A 19,643-nucleotide genomic window follows, 5' to 3' on the forward strand; every position below is an offset into this window, starting at 1 on the left:
CCTTGTGCTTTTATTGTTTTTACACAATAGTTGGTTTGATCCATTTGAATTCTATGGTTCTGGAAAGGGTTGTTGTCAGCATGGTTGCCTCATTGATGGATAAATTTAAGATCTGTTATTTACAGCTTGAGGTAGGTGGGAATTAATGACAAAGTTTAGTGAGTTATGATTTGGAATGCACTGCCTGAGAAGAAGCAGATTCAAAAGGGAGTTGGATAAATACTTGAAAGGGAGAAAATTTTCAGGGCTATGAGGTAAAGGGCAAGGGAGTGGGACTAATTGGATAGCTCTTTCAAAGCCAACATAGGCATGGATAGAATGGCCTCCTTCTGTGCTGTAATATTCTATGATGTGGGTCCTCAAAGTTCAACTTCATGCCCCTAAGCAGTTCACAAAGACAGTTTGGGCACCCCTGCTCTGCACTCATGCATCATGTTCATTTGGGTGAAGTGAGAGGGCTTAATCACCCACATAGTGGGTGGGATGGAGTTGAGAAAAAACCCACATGATTAGGGCTATAATCTTTATATCTGAAATATATTCAGAAACATAAAGTCAACTATCACTCTACAATCCTCCACGTGCACTGCATCAAGCCCAAGTAAATGTACTCTATGTTTGTACTCTATGCTCAATACATCCCCAATGACAGGACAGTGAGTAAACAGATCGGATCTACCTACTTCACACAGAGGATGGTGAATGTTTGGAACAGACTGGAGGAAGGTGACGAGAGATAACAGTAATTGTGAGAGGGAGTTGGACAGGCATATCGATTGAGGGATAGTGTAGTGAACCCTGAAGGCAGCTGGACAGCCTGAAATGGACTTTTGATACTATGTATTCTGGCATTTCTATTAGAACAACCACCCAACACCCAAAGGCAGTACTGGCAACCAGCACCATTTTCTCTGTTCTCAGGTTGTGGATCACATTGGCAAGGCTGTAGTGATGGTACTCCCCTCGAGGGAGCTGTGCTTTATGTGCTGGTTCTCCTCGGCCCCTTCAGTGAAACACTGGGTCCAACTTAAGTATAAGAAAGTTTTATTTCAAATAAAAGATACAATATTGGAGGCAAAACCAATGACAAAGTTTAAATCACTGGGGTAATATTAAATGAAAATATACAAAACATTTATTTTTCCATAGTGTTTCTCCATGTTGGGCAGCTGATGGTACTGAAGAGAGGGAGGGGAGCTGGTCTTCTGTCAACACATGGAAGCTTCATCCTGTGTTCCCAACACTGCTCACGTATCTCACTGTAATGAGAGAATTTTTTAGGACAGTTCATTTAGATCTCCAGACTCTTCTCCCCTCCCCTTATCTAGACCATGTGTTTCTGTGACCAAAATGCATAACGGGTGGGAATGAGGGGAGGAGTTCAGTATGCACATTGCACCAATACCCCTCCTGGCCAGCCGCCAATGACCTGACACAAACTAACTGTTCAGCATTCCCCTCTCTGCTCTCCCCTTGCCCTGGTGAGGTGCCACTCCATATCTTCCTCTCCCCTGTTACATAAGAAATAGGAGCAGGAGTAGACCATACACTGCCATTCAATAAGATCATGGCTGATCATCTTCAACTCCACTTTCCTGTCCTAGCCCTTGATTCCCTGTGTCCAAAAATCTAATTGATCTTAATCTTGAATGTACTCAACGACTGAGCATCCGCAGTCCTCTGGGGTAGAGAATTCCAAAGACTCACTGCCCTCAGTGAAGAAACTTTTCCTCATCTCAGCCCCAAATGGCCAACCCCTATCTTGAGACTATAACCTCTAATTCTAGACTCGCCAGCCAGGGGAAAAAGCCCCCTCAGCATCTATCCTGTCAAGCCCTCTAAGAATTTTATACGTTTCAATGAGATGACTTCCCATTCTAATAAACTCTAGAGAACATAGGCCCATTCTACTCAATCTTTCCTCATAGGACAACCCTCTCATCCCAGGAATGAATCTAGTGAACCGTTGTTGCATCCCCTCTAAGGCAAGTATATCCTTAGGTAAGGAGACCAAAACTGTACGCAGTACTCCAGGTGTGGTCTCACCAGAGCCCTATATAATTGCAGCAGGACCTCCTTACCCTTATACTCCAACCCCCTTGCAATAAAGGCTAACATACCATTTGCCTTCCTAATTGCTTGCTGTACTTGCATGTTAACTTTGTGATTCATTTACAAGGACACCCAAATCCCTCTGACTTCTATCAAAACCAATGCATCCACTATGTCTGCAATGCACCTGCACAGCTGAGAGTTGCGTGGATAGCATGTTTCACAAGGTGGTCACCCCACAGTTTAAGAGAGTGCAGGCAGAGAGACACTGGGTGAACGCCAGACAAAGAGGACCAGGCAGGAAGTGCAGGAGTTCCCTGACTACTGGTTAGAGAGCGAGATGTCGTCAGTTCTGAATACTGGTGAGGAAGAGGGTTCCTCTGCAGAGTGCAGCCAGAGCCAAGTCCACAGCACCATGGGTGGCTCAGCTGTATGGGGGAGGGAGGAGAAAGGTCAGGAGAGCAATAGTGATAGGAGATTCCATTGTTAGGGGAACAGATAGGCGTTTCTGCAGCCGCAGACGTGATTCCAGGATGACTCCCTGCTGCCAGGGTCAAGGATGTCACTGAGCAGCTGCAGAACATTCTGGAGGGGGAGAATACTGGTGAGGTCGTGGTCCATATCAGTACCAAAGTCCTAGGTAGAAAGAGGGATGAGATCCTGCAGGCAGAGTTTCAGGAGTTAGGAATGAGATTAATAAGCAGGACCTCAATGGTCGTAATCTCCGGATTACTCCCGGTGCCACACACTAACTAGTGTAGAAACAGGATAGAGCAGATGAATGCATGGCTGGAGAGATGGTGCAGGAGTTTTAGGGAATGAAGCTGGGCAGTTGGAAGGAGTAACAGTGGGAGAGCATTTTGGTGGTAATAATCATAGTTCAGTTAGATTTAGCAAAGTTATGGAAAAGGACAGAGATAAGAACATAAGAAATAGGAGCAGGAGTAGGCCAATCGGCCCCTCGAGCCTGCTCCGCCATTCAATAAGATCATGGCTGATCTGATCCGAACCTCAAATCTAAAGAACACAAGAAGTAGGAGCAGGACCCGGCCACTCAGCCCCTGGGCCCGCTCCGCCACCCACAGGGCCTTGACCGATCCGAACTCAGCTTCATGTCCAATTTCCTGCCCGCTCCCCGTAACCCCTAATTCCCTTTACTTCTAGGAAACTGTCTATTTCTCTTTTAAATTTATTTAATGATGTAACTTCCACAGCTTCCTGGGGCAGCAAATTCCACAGACCTACCACCCTCTGAGTGAAGAAGTTTCTCCTCATCTCAGTTTTGAAAGAGCAGCCCCTTATTCTAAGATTATGCCCCCTAGTTCTAGTTTCACCCATCTTTGGGAACATCCTTACCGCATCCACCCGATCAAGCCCCTTCACAATCTTATATGTTTCAATAAGATCGCCTCTCATTCTTCTGAACTCCAATGAGTGGAGTCCCAATCTACTCAACCTCTCCTCATATGTCCGCCCCCTCATCCCCGGGGTTAGCCGAGTGAACCTTCTTTGTACTGCCTCGAGAGCAAGTATGTCTTTTTTTAAGTATGGACATCAAAACTGTATGCAGTATTCCAGGTGCGGTCTCACCAATACCTTATACAACTGCAGCAATACCTCCCTGTTTTTATATTCTATCCCCCTAGCAATAAAAGCCAACATTCCGTTGGCCTTCTTGAACACCTGCTGCACCTGCATACTAACTTTTTGATTTTCTTGCACCAGGACCCCCAGATCCCTTTGTACTGCAGTACTTTCCAGTTTCTCGCCATTAAGATAATAACTTACTCTCTGATTTTTCCTGCCAAAGTGCATAACCTCACATTTTCCAATATTGTATTGCATCTGCCAAATCTCCACCCACTCACCCAGCCTGTCTATATCCCCTTGTAGGTTTTTTATGTCCTCCTCACTCTCTACTTTCCCTCCCATCTTTGTATCATCTGCAAACTTTGATATGTTACACTCGGTCCCCTCCTCCAAATTGTTAATATAGATTGTAAAGAGTTGGGGACCCAGCACCGACCCCTGCGGAACACCACTGGCTACTGGTTGCCAGTCCGAGAATGAACCATTTATCCCAACTCTCTGCTTCCTGTTAGATAACCAATCCTCCACCCATGCCAGAATATTACCCCCAAATAGAACAGGAATAAAAGTTCTCAATTGGGGAAAGGCCAATTTTGCTAAGCTGAGAAGTAATTTAGTAAAAGTGGACTGGAAACAGCTACTTGAAGGTGAATCAGTGTCAGAGCAGTGGGAGGCATTCAAGGGGGAGATTCAAGGGGTTCAGAGTAAACATGTTCCCACAAAGAAAAAGGGTGGGACTGTCAAATCTGGAGCCCCCTGGATGACAAGGAGCATACTGGGTAAGATAAGGCAAAAAAGGGAAGCTTATGTCAGACACCAAGAGCTCAGTACTACAGAAAGCCCAGAGGAGTATAGAAAGTGCTGAGGTTAAATTAAAAAGGAAATTAGGAAAGCAAAGAGAGAGCATGACAAAATACTGGCAAGTAAAATTAAGGAAAACCTTAAAGATGTTTTATAAATATAATAAGAGCAAGAGGATAACTAAGGAAAGAGTAGGGCCTATTAGAGACCAAAAAGGTAAACTATGTGTGGAGGCGGAAGATGTGGGGATGGTTCTTAATGAATACTTTGTATCTGTCTTCACAAAGGAGAGGGACGATGCCTAGATTGTAGTTAAGGAGGAGTGTGAAATATTGGATGGGATAAACAGAGAGAGAGAGGAAGTACTAAGGGGATTAGTATCTTTGAAAGTAGATAAATCACCAGGGCCGGATGAAATGTATCCCAGGATGTTAAAAGAAGCAAAGGAGGAAATAGCAGTGGTGGGCAAATTATTGGAATCTATTCTAAGGGACAGCGTAATTCGTCATTTCAAAAGGCACAGGTTAATCAAGGACAGTCAGCATGGATTTGTTAAGGGAAGGTCGTGTCTGACTAACTTGATTGAATTTTTTGAGGGGGTAACAAGGAGGGTCGATGAGGGTAGTGCGTTTGATGTAGTCTACATGGATTTTAGCAAGGTTTTTGACAAGGCCCCACATGGCAGACTGGTCAAAAAAGCACAAGCCCATGGGATCGAAGGGAGAGTGGCAAATTGGATCCAAAATTGGCTCAGTGGCAGGAAGCAAAGGGTCATGGTCGATGGGTGTTTTTGCGACTGGAAGGCTGTTTCCAGCGGGGGGGGGGAGGGGAGGAGGAGATGGGGGGGGGGAGGTGGTGTTTAATCAGTGATGCTCCAGCCATCATGGTGTGGGACAGGCTTGATGGACCAGCTGGTCTTTTTCTGTCCATCAATTTTGTATGTTATTATGAGGAGCCCACATTTTACCAGACTCACCTTGGCCTTATTCTGTACAGGTAAGTAAAGTTTGAACTCTGCTGGGAGCTCGTCCTCTGAGTACAGTCTGTCGGAGAAGTAAACCCGCCGAATCCGACAGTTTGCGTGAATCTGGAAAGCAAACACCACCGACTCTTTAACTCGACCACTTATTAGTGAAACTAAAGTCCACACACACAGCAATACTGGCTCCAGTTAAGAGAGTGCACTACAAATCAGGGAGGTGTTTGGTGTAACACATCTCTCCGGTTCCAGTATCAGTATTCAGGGGGTACACAGATACAGAGGGGGATTATTGCTTCAAACAAACAGGGATATCATGCATTACAGTCTGAACCCCTAAGATGATAGGGAATTTTTTTAATGCTCAACTTATCTGTGGGTTGCCTGAAATAAAAGCATAGCTACTAATAAACAGGAAAGCTTTAGTCAGACCAGTGTGACCGACCAGGACAAGGTCAATAAAGGACCTGGGGATCACCGCTCGTCTACCGCAGCGGGGATCGCCGGTGACAGCAGGTGACACAGACCTGAAGGTTTGAAATAAAATGTTTTTATTTCTTGGCTTTATTCTCCGGAGCTAGAATTGAAAACGGGGTCAAAATAAAATTCACAGGGACGTAACAGGTAAGGGTCAGATTCCTGCCGTGAAATGAAAACAGGAAACACTAGAAAAACACGACTGCCAACCCTTCATCTCAATTTCTCTGCTCCCCTCACTCGCTCTAACCTCCCTCCCTCTGAACTCACAGCACTCCGTTCTCTCAGGTCCAACCCTGAGATTGTCATTAAACCTGCTGACAAGGGCGGTGCTGTTGTTGTTTGGCGAACAGACCTCTGCCTTGCGGAGGCTGAACGCCAACTCTCCGACACCTCCTCCTACCTCCCCCTGGATCGTGACCCCACCGCCGAACATCAAATCATAGTTTCCCAGACCGTCACTGACCTCATCTCCTCTGGAGATCTTTTCCCCCCCCTCCCCCACCCACGACCTCCAACCTCATAGTTCCCCAACCCCCCACAGCCCGCTTCCATCTCCTTCCCGAGATTCCACAAACAGGACTGCCCCGGGAGACCCATCCTTTCAGCCTGCTCTTGCCCCACGGAACTTATTTCCTCCTCTCTCGACTCTTTCCTCCCCTTGTCCAGTCTCTTCCGACCTGCATCCGCGACTCTTCTGACGCCCTCCGCCACTTCAACAGTTTCCAGTTCTCCTGACTTGCTCAACTTCTCCAGCATTTTCTGTTCTTATTCCTTCATCACAAGGATTCAGCTACAGACCCTGTGACAGATCCTTCCGATGAGAGGTTATACCCAAGAAGTTAACCTGTGTTTCCTCTTTCGGATGCTGATTGACTGACGAGTGTTTCCAGCGCTTTCTAATTTTATTTCAGATATCTAATTTCTCTCTCTCTCTCCCGTTTCTTCATGTTAACTGGATGCCTCAGCCTCCGATTTTTATATTCCGCTCTGTTCTGCCTTTTAGGAGCCACTTGAACTCGATCCAATGCTCTCCTGGCTGGCCTCCCATCCTCCTCCAGCTCATCCAAAACTCTGCTGCCCGTCTCCTATTCTGCAGCAGGTCCCATTCACCTATTACCTCAGTCCTCGCTGACTGAACATTGGTTTCTAGTCCCCCGACACCTCAACTTTAAAATTCGATATTCCTCGCACCTAAGGACGTTTCTCATAGAATAATACAACAGAAGGCCCATCCTGCCTGTGCTGGCTCTTTGAAAGAGCTATCTAATTAGTCCCATTCCCCGCTCTTTCCCCCTAGTCCTGCAAATTTGAAGTCTATAAAATAATGAGGGGCATAGATAAGGTCGATAGTCAAAATCTTTTCCCAAAGGTAGGGGAGTCTATAACGAGGGGGCACAGATTTAAGGTGAGAGGGGAGAGATACAAAAGGATCCAGAGGGGCAATTTTTTCACTCAAAGGGTGGTGAGTGTCTGGAACGAGCTGCCAGAGGCAGTAGTAGAGGCGGGTACAATTTTGTCTTTTAAAAAGCATTTGGACAGTTACATGGGGAAGATGGGTATCGAGGGATATGGGCCAAGTGCAGGCAATTGGGACTAGCTTAGTGGTATAAACTGGGCGACATGGACATGTTGGGCCGAAGGGCCTGTTTCCATGTTGTAACTTCTATGATTCTATGATTTTCAAGTATTTATCCAATTCCCTTTTGAAAATTATTATTGAATCTGTTTCCACCGCCCATTCAGGCAGTGAATTCCAGATCATAACAACTCGCTGCGTAAAAAAATGTTTCCTCATGTTCCCTCTGGTTCTTTTGCCAATCACCTTAAATCTGTGTCCTCTGGTTACCGATCCTTCTGCCACTGGAAACAGTTTCTCCTTATTTACTCCATCAAAGCCGGTCGTGATTTTGAACACCTCTTTCAAATCTCCCCTTAACCTGCTCTGTTCTGAGGAGAACAATCCCAGCTTCTCCAGTCTCTCCACATAACTGAAGTCCCTCATCCCTGGTACCATTCTAGTAAATCTCTTCTGCCCCCTCTCTAAGGCCCTGACATCCTTCCTAAAGTGCAGTGCCCAGAATTGAACACAATATATTCTACATTAAAAAGGCACCTTTATAAATGCAAGTGGTTGATAAGACCCTATTGTTAAATGGCAGCTACCTGCCGACCTGGAAATGCCCCGGCCGATGGCAGTCACTGCCTCACCTGCACTCGCAGCGTTTCGATATAGTTGGTGCCGTAGGCTCGCCTCGTGAAGTCGGACAGATTGAACTGGATCTGGTTCCAGCCGTCGTCCAGTCTCATGGGCATGGTGCAGATGAAGGGCTTCACCCGGGTCGTGCTCTGGTAGTTACTCGCTCGGAATCGCCGGCGCACATTCTTGTCGTCCAGAACCTGCGGAGACAGAGAGAGACCGTGGGGAACAGACAGAGTGAGAATCGCACAGGCGCACGGACAGTGAGAACCAGAGGGGGCCGTACAGTGAGGGGGGGGGGGGGAGGGGTACAGAGAGAGAGAGAGAGAGAGAGGTGTCATACAGGGAGAGAGGGAGAAGGAGCCGTACAGGGAAGAGGGGGGCGTACAGAGAGAGACAGAGACAGAGAGGGGCCATACAGAGAGAAAGCCATACAGAGAAGGGGGGGTGGGTGGTGGTGGGTATACACAGAGAGAGGGAGGGCCCATACACAGAGAAAGAGGGAGAGAGAGAGCGCGAGAGGCCATACACAGAGAGAGGGAGGGAGAGCGTACAGGCAGAAAGAGAGAGAGGGCGGGGGGGCTATACACAGAGAGAGGGGTGGAGTACAGAGAGAGAGAGAGAGAGAGAGGGGGGGGAACCGTACAGAGAGAGTGAGGGGGACCGTACACAGAGAGAGAGAGGGGGGGAACCGTACACAGAGAGAGAGAGCCGTACACAGGGAGAGGGAGAAGGAGAAGGCGTACACAGAGGGAAAGAGAGAAAGGGGGAGGCTGTACACAAGGGAGGGGGGACGGTCAGTACAGAGAGACAGAAGGGGGCCTTACACACACACACAGAGAGAGAGAGAGAGAGAGAGGTGCGCCATACACGGGGTGGGGGGGGGGGGAGAAAGAGAGAGAGAAGGGGGCATACACAGAGACAGAAGGAGGGCCGTACACACGGAGAGAGAGAGAAATAGTTCCACAGACCCCGAACATCCTTCGCGATGTTGTCAAATGTCCACTCTCCCTGTGCAGGCCTAGCCATTGAGCCAACTATTCCACCGTGGTGGGCATCACTGCCCAGCTGGATCCGGTCGGTGCCCGACGCCCAGCAATAAGTCACCGCGCTGTGATCAGGGCGGGAACTCTTGGCTGATTCCCCCCCCCCGCTCCCAACCGCTGGCTCGGCACAGACCCGAGCCGAACGTTAGTGCGTTTGGCCAAGGACCACGGTGGTTGGTGCGCTGACCCAGCGAGCCGGCGGGAACTGCAGGCCCTCGATTTAAAGACTAAGGACCGAAAGTGGCAAACTGCAGCAGCCCCGGGGGCGCGGGGGGTTCTCATTTGCGAATCAGTTAACGGCAGCAGCACCTCAGCCCGACCCGTCTGGTTCGGAGGCTGCGAGGCGGCTTGTTCTTCACTCTCACCTGGACTTCGAAGGTGAAATATTTCTTCAAGTTCTTGATGATCATCACCAGGAAGGGAAGCTTGATGCCGAGGGTTTTCTTTGGATCTGCCGGGCATGTGATATACGTGGTGCTGAAAGGGGGTTTCAATCACAGTCACCATCAAATCAAACTTACAGGTCAGACACAGAGTGTTAGAACTCCTCGCGAACGGACACACCGGCAACCTGCAAACTCCACATTCTACTCAACCTTTTACACCATTACTTGGTGCATCGGCCTGTGGGTACAGTCCCCTTACCACTGAAGGTGTGACCCACCCACCCCCCCCCCCGCCCTCTGAGGGCGTCGCCCCCCCCCCTGCGGGCATCAGTCCCCCCGCCCTCCCCTCCCCTCCGAGGGCGTCGACCCTGCCCCACTGGCCATTATACACGTGTGAGGCTTTTGACAGTCGGAGACATCACAGCTGAACCTGCTCCTGTCCTTAAACCGTCGAGACTCAAACGCACACTTGTAGCAGAGTCACTACTCAGTGATTGGGAGAGGGAACCAGAGCTCAGCTTCCCCTCCTTAACCCCGAGATACTGAGGCCGATTCTCACACACACACACACACACACACACACACAAAGACCAGCTGAATCCAGACTGAGGACTGAGCCAGGGACCTTCCTGATCTGTCTGGCTGAGTTCCTCACTGAGTAATTGGGGAATTAACCTGAGAGTTAAAGCAGGATGGGATCAGTAGGACTCACCTGACATTAGTTCCTTCAACCTCTAATACCAGGGACTGAATGTCATTGTCTGTAATTCTTTTTATGTGGCCATTTCTCACCTAAATTTAAACAGAATAATATGCAAATTAAACTATAAGAAGCTGGGCCAGGGGCTGTAGTTAATGCACCAGAACCAGAAATTAGTACTTTGTAGATATTTAATATAATTTTCTTTTAATAAATATTTAGTCTGTCAGAGGCAGTTAAACTACCACAGTGAGCCCTGAATCTTGTTGAAATCACACCTTACACTTGTATGCACTGCCGTTAACATAGCAAAACGTCCCAAGTCATTTCACAGAGGGGCTGACTGGACTCTGACTGGAAACTGGGAGCTCAGGGGGAGGTGACCAAAGGTGTGCTCACTGAAGCGGGTTTTGAGGAGCCTTTTAAAGGTGGTGAGTGATGTGACCAGGTGGACGGGTTTAGAAAGGGAATCCCAGAGAGGAAGGCTGATGGAGCCGCCAGCAGTGACGGGGAAGGCGGAAGGAACAATAACTGCTTGTCGATATCGTGCCTTTAATGTAGTAAAATATCCCAAGGTGCTTCACAGGAGCGATTATCAAACAAAATTTGACACCGAGCCACATAAGGAGATATTAGGACAGGTGACCAAAAGCTTGGTCAAAGAGATAGGTTTTAAAAAGCGTCTTCAAGGAGGAGAGAGAGGCGGAGAGGTTTAGGGAGGGAATTCCAGAGCTTAGGGACTAGGCAGCTGAAGGCACGGCCGCCAATGTGGAGCGATTAAAATCGGGGATGCTCAAGAGGCCAGAATTGGAGGAATGCAAAGATCTTGTTGTGGGGCTGGAGGAGGTTACAGAGATAGGGAGGGGCGAGGCCATGGAGGGATTTGAAAACAAGGATGAGAATTTTAAAATTGAGGTGTTCCCAGACCGAGAGGCAATGTAGATCAGTGAGCACAGGGGGTGATGGGTGAACTCGAGTTAGAATACAGGACGCGCAGTAGTCCAGACTCAGGAGAGCAAAGGATGTACTTGGAATCATAGAAAGTTACAGCAAGGAGGTCGTCATTCGGCCCATCGTGTCCATGCCGTCCGAAAAAGAGCTATCCAGTGAATCCCACTTTCCGTAGCCTTGCAGGTCGCGGCACTTCAGGTGCACATCCAGGTACTTTTTAGATGAGTTGAGGGTTTCTGCCTCTCCCACCCTCTCAGGCAGTGAGTTCCAGACCCCCACCACCCTCTGGGGGAAAAAATTATCCTCAGCTCCCCTCTAATCCTTCCACCAATCACTTTAAATCTATGCCCCCCGGTTATTGACCCCTCTGCTAAGGGAACTAGGTCCTTCCTATCCACTCGATCTAGGCCCCTCATAATTTTTTCACCTCAATCAAATCACCCCTCAGCCTCCTTTGTTCCAAAGAAAATCCCAGCCTATCCAATCCTTTTTCATAGCTAAAAATTCTCCAGCCCTGGCAACATCCTCGTAAATCTCCTCTGTACCCTCTCTAGTGCAATTACATCCTTCCTGTAATGTGGTGACCAGAACTGCATGCAGTACTCAAGCTGCGGCCTAACCAGTGTTTTTATACAGTTCTAGCATAACCTCCCTGCTCGTCTATGCCTCGGCTAATAAAGGAAAGTATCCCGTATGCCTTTTTAGCCACCTTATCTGCCTGTCCTGCTACCGTTAGGGATTTGTGGACATGCAATCCAAGGTCCCTCACTTCCTCTACACCTCTCAGTATCCTCCCATTTATTGTGTATTCCCTTGCCTTGTTTACTCTCCCCAAATGCATTACCTCACACTTCTCTGGATTGAACTCCATTTGCCACTTTTCTGCCCACCTGACCAGTCCATTGATATCTTCCTGCAGTCTGCAGCTTTCCTCCTCACTATCAACCACACGGTCAATTTTTGTATCATCTGCAAACCTCTTGATCATGCCCCCCACATTCAAGTCCAAATCATTAATATATACCACAAAAAACAAGGGACCCCACTGGAAACAGCCTTCCAGTCGCAAAAACACCCGTCAACCATTACCCTTTCCTTCCTGCCACTGAGACAATTTTGGATCCAATTTGCCACTTTCCCTTGAATCCTTGCTAAAAAGCCTTGCTAAAATCCATGTAGACTACATCAAACGCATTACCCTAATCGACCCTCCTTGTTACCGCCTCAAAAAATTCAATCAAGTTAGTCCGACACGACCTTCCCTTAACAAATCCATGCTGACCGTCCTTGATTAACCCGTGCCTTTCTAAATGACAATTTATCCTGTCCCTCAGAATTGATTCCAATAACTTCAAGATCATAAAGGGTCCAGACAGAGTAGATAGAGAGAAACTGTTCCCATTGACTGAAGGGTCAAGAACCAGAGGACACAGATTTAAGGTGATTGGCAAAAGAACCAAAAGTGACATGAGGAAAAACATTTTTACACAGCGAGTGGTTAGGATCTGGAATGCACTGCCCGAGGGGGTGGTGGAGGCAGATTCAATCATGGCCTTCAAAAGGGAACTGGATAAGTACTTGAAAGGAAAAAAATTGCAGGGCTACAGGGACAGGGCAGGGGAGTGGGACTAGCTAGATTGCTCTTGCATACGGTGGACTTGATGGGCCGAATGGCCTCCTTCCGTGCTGTAACCTTTCTATGATTCTAATTTGCCCACCACCGAGGTTAGGCTGACTGGCCTATAATTACTCGGTCTATCTCTTTTTCTCCCTTTTTAGACAACAGTACACCTTTAGCAATCCCCCAATCCTCTGACGCCACGCCTGTAGCCAGGGACGACTGGAAAATGATGCTCAGAGCCTCCGCTATTTCCTCCCTTGCTTCTCTTAAAAGCCTGGGATGCATTTCATCTGGGCCTGGTTATTTATCTACTTTCAAAGATGCTAAACCCTTTAATACTTCCTCTCTCACTATGTTTATCCCATCTAATATTTCACGCTCCTCCTCCTCAACTACAATCTCTGCATCATCCCTCTCTTGTGAAGACAGATGCAAAGTATTCATTAAGAACCATATCAACATCTTCCGCCTCCACACACTTCATTGGCTGTAAAGCGCTTAGGGACATCCTGAGGTCCTGAAAGGTGCTGTATAAATGCAAGTCTTTTCTTATTTCTTTAAAAGAAAGGATGTAGGTTGAACTAGGCCACTGTACTGTAGGACTGGGGAGGTGCCGGTAAGAGTACTCCAGGTATCCGAGCCGGATAGCCCGAGCTCATGGGCTGGTCCTGGAGCAGGAGCCATGGTGCTCAAATCCACCACCTGCTGACCCTGAGGTAAGAAGGGAAGAGAGAGACGGCTACCAACTGAGCCAAACAGACACACTGGAAGCGGGAGGCCTCCCCACCGCATCACTTAAGAAATAGGAGCAGGAGTAGGCTATATGGCCCCTCGAGCCTGCTCCTCCATTCAATCAGATCATGGTTGATCTTCAACCTCAACTCGACTTTCCCACCCGATCCCCATATCCCTTGATTCCCCTCGAGTCCAAAAATCTATCCATCTCAGCCTTGAATATACTCAACAACTGAGCATCCACAGCCTTCTGGGGTAGAGAATTCCAAAGATTCACAACCCTGAGTGAAAAAATTCCTCCTCATCTCAGTCTTAAATGGCCAACCCTTTATCCTGAGACTATGCCCCCTAGTTCTAGAATGTCCAGCCAGGGTAAACATCCTCTCAGTATCGACCCTGTCAAGTCCCCTCAGAATCTTATATATTTCAATGAGATCACCTCTCATTCTTCTAAACTCCAGAGAGTATAGGCCCATTCTACTCAATCTCGCCTCATATGACAACCCTCTCATCCCAAGGAATTAATCTAGTGAACCTTCGTTGCACCGTCTCTAAGGCAAGTATATCCTTCCTTAGATAAGGAGACGAAAACTGTACACAGTACTCCAGGTGAGGTCTCACTAAAGCCCTGTACAACTGTAGTAAGACTTCCTTACTCTTGTACTCCAACCCCCTTGCAATAAAGGCCGACATGCCATTTGCTTTCCTAATTGCCTGCTGTACCTGCATACTAACGTTTTGTGTTTCTTGAACGAGCACACCCAAATCTCTCTGTACACCAACATTTAATAGTTTCTCACCATTTAAAAAATATTCTGTTTTTCTATTCTTCCTACAAAAGTGAATAACCTCACATTTCCCCACATTATACTCCATCTGCTGCCACCTTGCCCACTCACTTAATCTGTCTATATCGCTTTGCAGACTCTATGTCCCCCTCACAGCTTACTTTCCCACCTAGCTTTGTATCATCCACAAACTTGGATACATTACACTCGGTCCCTTCATCTAAGTTATTAATGTAGATTGTGAATATCTGAGGCCCAAGCACTGATCCTTGCGGCACCCCACTAGTTATAGCCTGCCAACCTGAGAATGACCCGTTTATCCCTACTCTCTGTTTTCTGTCCTTTAACCAATCCTCTATCCGTGCTAATATATTACCTCCAACCCCATGAGCCCCTACCTTCTGTAACAATTTTTTATGTGCCTTTTGAAAATCCAAATATACGACATCCACTGGTTCCCCTTTATCTACCCTGCTAGTTACATCCTCAAAAAACACTAATAAATTTGTCAATCACGATTTCCCTTTCATAAAACCATGTTCCTTCCCCACCTCTAGGCCCCACTCCCGGGGGGGGGGGGTGGTTCGTCCACCCACCGTGTATTGGAGGGGAGAGCGGATCCATTTTCAGCCAAACACAAGGCCTGGGCCTGGGGCTAGGGGGGGGGGGGGGGGAAGAGGGGGTGGTGACTCGGGCCCGGACGGTCGGACAGCCCGAGGCCTAGTCCTCGGCTCGAGCCCCGGCTCTGATTTCGGTCTGTGCTTCTGGGCCTCACCTTCTTGTCCCAGATCTGCAGGGGTTTGCTGCCGATGCTGTAGAGGATGGAGAGGAAGCCGCTCTGGAACGTGTTCTTGAACATCTCCCCGCCGCTCAAAACCGCGCACAGCCACCGGACCCGGCTCCCTAGCAACGTCCGGGTGCAACCCGCCGTCTGGATAAAAGGTTCCGGACCCACGGATCAAGTTTCCTCTTCCCTCCCTGCCTCCCGCCCCCTTCTCACAAGCGACGGGGAAATTCGTCTACCGGTCCGACAATGTTTACAAATAACCCCGGTGCCGAGGCCGCCCAGGCTTCGGCTGCTGCTTAAACGGAACGCGGGGCCGCAAGCTTCTGTTCGGAGAGCGGCCGGCCGCGCTTCCAGCTCTGTTGCTAAGGGCCGTTGCTATGGTGACTCGCGTTTTTTCCCCCTCCCCCTCTCCTCTCCTGGCAGCGCCGACGTTGTGTTTGGGGCTGGCGTTACCATGGGTTACCCGCTCCGCCGCTGGCACTGCCACCCGATTGGTCAGAAACGCCCTCAGCGCGAGGGATTTATTTGCATATGCCTGCAGCGATTGGTTGGACACCGGGAATTATTTGCATGTCGGGGTGATACTGGGAAACGATTGGTTATCACGGGGTTGGAAGGGGGGGGGCAAGGCGGCGGTAGCGAGAAGCCATTGGTCCGTATTTTAATTTAAGCGCGATGATGATGGCGCCCACGTGGGATCCGCGATGCGATTGGGCAATTCTAAGCCCTGAACCCCGCCCACATGCCATCGCTGATCTGCATAAAGCCCGCCAAGGACGCCACGTGTTTGTGTTTGTAGAAACGGAGAGGCGCGGAGGCGGAGGCGGAGGGTGGGAGGGGGGAGGAGGGAGAAAGAGGGAGGGAAAGAGACGGACGGAGGGAGAGAGGGAGGGGGAGAGAGAGGGGGGAGGGAGGGAAAGAGAGAGGGAGGGAGGGGGAGGGAAAGAGGAGGGGGGAGGGAGGGAAAGAGAGGGAAAGAGGAGGGGGGAGAGAGAGAGAGGGAAAGAGGGGGGGGAGAGAGAGGGAAAGAGGGGGGAGAGAGGGAGGGAGGACTGGTGCAATGGGGCGGGCGATGTATCCAGTGTAATTGTTTGGTGGATGTTTACATATTGACTGGCTAACTAACTAGGAGAGGGTCCATTGAGGCTAATGTTCCTCTGTTCCTAGTAACAGACAACACTTGATAGGGTAGACCAAGAGATGTTTCCACTTGTGGAAAAAATGCAAAGGGAATTCAGGAGAAACTTCTTTACCCAGAGAGTGGTGAGAATGTGGAACTCGCTCCCACAAGGAGTAGTTGAAGGGAATAGCATCAATGCATTTAAGGGGAAGCTCGATAAACACATGAGGGAGAAAGGAATAGAAGGTTATGCTGATAGGGTGAGATGAAGTAGGGAGGGAGGAGGCTCGTGTGGAGCACAAACACCGGCATGGACCTGTTGGGCCGAAGTATAAAGCTTCACAAGGATGAGGGACTTGAGTTATGTGGAGAGTCTAGAGAAGGTGGGATTGTTTTCATAAGAGCAGAGATGGTTAAGGGGAGATTTAATAGAGGTGTTCAAAATTATGAATTTTTTTGATAGAGTAAATAAGAAGAAATTGTTTCCACTGGCAGGAGGGTCGGTAACCAGAGGACCCAGATTTTAAAAATAATTGGTAAAAGAATCAGAGAGGAGATGATTTTTTTAAAAACTCAGCAAGTAGTTACGATCAGAAATTCACTGCCTGAAAGAAGCAGATTCAATAGTAATTTTCAAAAGTGAATTTGATAAATACTTGAAAAGAAAAAAATTGCAGAGCTCTGTGAAAAGAGCAGGGGAGAGGGACTCATTTTTTTATTTATTTATTCATTCATGGGACGTGGGCGTCACTGGCAAGGCCAGCATTTATTGCCCTTGAGAAGGTGGTGGTGAGCCGCCTTCTTGAACCGCTGCGGTCCGTGTGGTGACGGTTCTCCCACAGTGCTGTTAGGAAGGGAGTTCCAGGATTTTGACCCAGCGACGATGAAGGAACGGCGATATATTTCCAAGTGAGGATGGTGTGTGACTTGGAGGGGAACGTGCAGGTGGTGTTGTTCCCATGTGCCTGCTGCCCTTGTCCTTCTAGGTGGTAGAGGTCACGAGTTTGGGAGGTGCTGTCAAAGAAGCCTTGGCGAGTTGCTGCAGTGCATCCTGTGAATGGTACACACTGCAGCCACAGTGCGCCGGTGGTGAAGGGAGTGAATGTTTAGGGTGGTGGATGGGGTGCCAATCAAGCGGACTGCTTTGTCCTGGATGGCATTGAGCGTCTTGAGTGTTGTTGGAGCTGCACTCATCCAGGCAAGTGGAGAGTATTCCATCACACTTGTGCCTTGTAGATGGTGGAAAGGCTTTGGGGAGTCAGGAGGTGAGTCACTCGCCGCAGAATACCCAGCCTCTGACCTGCTCTTGTAGCCACAGTATTTATATGGCTGGTCCAGTTAAGTTTCAGGTCAATGGTGACCCCCAGGATGTTGATGGTGGGGGATTCGGCGATGGTAATGCCGTTGAATGTCAAGGACGTTGGATAGCTCTTTCAAAGAGCTGGTGCAGGCACGATGGGCAGAATGGTCTCCTGTGCTGTATGTGTATTTTTGATGAGGGAAATTCCAAACTCGCATTTTATAGTTAAATGTTTTAGGAATAAATAAAAACTGCAAATCCTGGAAATTGACATAACAGAAAATGCTGAAAGTACACTGCCAATCCTTCATAGGTACAGGAGTAGGCCATTCAGCCCCTCGAGCCTGTTTTGCTATTCGATTAGATTGTGGCTGATCTCCTCCACTCTTAGTTACCGGCCTTCGTTCTGGAGCCCTCGAGACCCTCACCCAACAAAAATCAGTCACTCTCAGTTCTTGAAAATTTCAATTGACCCAGTACCCACAGCATTTTGGGGGAGAGAGTTCCAGATTTTGTGTGAAGAAGTGCTTCCTGACTTCACTCCTGAATGACCTAGCTTTAATTTTAAGATCGTGCCTCCTTGTTCTGGACTCCCACACCAGAGGAAATGGTTTCTCTGTATCTACCATGGGTCAAAATCCTGGAACTCCCGACCTAACAGCACTGTGGGAGAACCTTCACCACACGGACTGCAGCGGTTCAAGAAGGCGGCTCACCACCACCTTCTCAAGGGGCAATTAGGGATGGGCAATAAATGCCGGCCTCGCCAGCGACGCCCGCATCCCATGAACGAATAAAAAGAAAATGTTTTTTCTGACCAAAGCGACAGTCAATGAGTCAATAACTCGAGAGCATAAATTTAAGATCGACACCAACAGGACGAAGGGAGAACTTACGAGAAATGATCGTCAGCATAAGGGCTGTTCAGAAATGGAACGACCCACCAGAGGCAGAAACTGAATCCATAATGGATTTTAAAAGGAAAGTGGATAAAGTATTTGAATAAGATAAATTTAAAAGGGTATAGGGAAAGGGCAAGGGAACGGGACTAAGGACAGAGCTGTTTCAGAGAGGGGGCACAGGGGCATTGGGCCGCATGGGGAAAGGGCAGGGGAATGAGATGAACTGGAGTGCTCTTTCAGAGAGAGACAGCACGGGTGCAATGGGCTGAATGGCCTCCTGTGCTGTAAAGTTCTAGGATTCAATAAGCACGACTGAGCTCAGGGGCTTCCTCCTGTCTGGAGCCCAACAATGACAGTTCCCCCCTCCCCACCCTGCTTGGTCAATGTGGGTTCAGCCAAGACTGAAAATCTCATGTGCCCATAAGAGCCTGAATTAAGAAACCTTCCAACATCTGACGAGCAACGTTCCCAGTGCAACTGAAACCACCGCAGCCGAGGGACGTGCTTCACCTCTGACCCATTAATAAAGCTTTGGCTGCACTGCCAAACCCAGCCAACCATTAAACGGTGGGTGAGTGCCGGAGTACAGGAACACTACACCAGCAGCCACCAGCCTCCGGCATCATCTCAGGCTCGGTGTGAGAGATACTCGCTTCCACACTGGCTCGTGTACACTGGACCTTGTGCGCTGTGTACTACAGTGTGTGATGGTGCTCTGCAACTGAAGAGCATAAAACAAGACACCAAGGGAGAAGGTACTGGCGGTCCAGACATCCGTTTATTACACACCAATAGAAGCAAAAACTTGTTTTTTGTGTCCGAGCAGAACTGTAAGCGATTTCCAAATCCACCTTGCGTGAAGTAGCCAATATTGTTCACGTCTTGTCTTCTGTGAAAATCTGAAGTGTAGTCACTGTTGTGATGTAAGGAAACAGGGAAACCATTTTGTGCACAGCAAGATCCCACAAACAGCAATGTGATAATCACCAGATAATCTGTTTTTAGTGATGTTGGTTGAGGGATAAATATTGGCCAGGACACCAGGGAGAACTCCCCCGCTCTTCTTCCAATAATGGCCGTGGGATCTTTTAAGTCCAGCTGAGAAGCTCAGGAATAGGGGACGGGGGTGTCAGCAATCGGTGGGGGGGGGAGGAGAGTGGGGGGGGGGGAGAAAGTGGGGGGGAATTGGCTCTTCTCACCCAAGGATT

At 48.6% G+C, this 19,643-nt stretch overlaps 1 protein-coding gene across 1 annotated transcript; it reads right to left on the reverse strand.

The window, feature by feature from the left end:
- Positions 1-1,027: 1,027 nt before the first annotated feature.
- cfap20 (cilia and flagella associated protein 20) lies at positions 1,028-15,492 on the reverse strand. Its single transcript, XM_067999496.1, has 6 exons — positions 15,102-15,492; positions 10,244-10,323; positions 9,511-9,622; positions 8,111-8,299; positions 5,420-5,530; positions 1,028-1,259 (listed from the first exon to the last, which is right to left on the reverse strand). The coding sequence occupies exons 1-6, from the start codon at positions 15,183-15,185 to the stop codon at positions 1,257-1,259; spliced, it is 579 nt and encodes a 192-aa protein (XP_067855597.1). The 5' UTR covers positions 15,186-15,492; the 3' UTR covers positions 1,028-1,256.
- Between the last annotated feature and the right edge of the window lie 4,151 nt (positions 15,493-19,643).

Source organism: Heptranchias perlo, chromosome 2 (genome assembly GCF_035084215.1).
Source record: "Heptranchias perlo isolate sHepPer1 chromosome 2, sHepPer1.hap1, whole genome shotgun sequence".
Lineage (NCBI taxonomy): Eukaryota > Metazoa > Chordata > Chondrichthyes > Hexanchiformes > Hexanchidae > Heptranchias > Heptranchias perlo.

Coding starts and splice junctions, on each gene's coding strand:
- cfap20 (XM_067999496.1), bottom strand. CDS start 15,185: ATGTTCAAGAACACGTTCCAGAGCGGCTTCCTCTCCATCCTCTACAGC. Junction 9,623..10,243: donor GTTGAAGGAACTAATGTCAG/GTGAGTCCTACT, acceptor ACCCCCTTTCAG/CACCACGTATATCACATGCC. Junction 5,531..8,110: donor TCGAAACGCTGCGAGTGCAG/GTGAGGCAGTGA, acceptor TTTGCTTTCCAG/ATTCACGCAAACTGTCGGAT.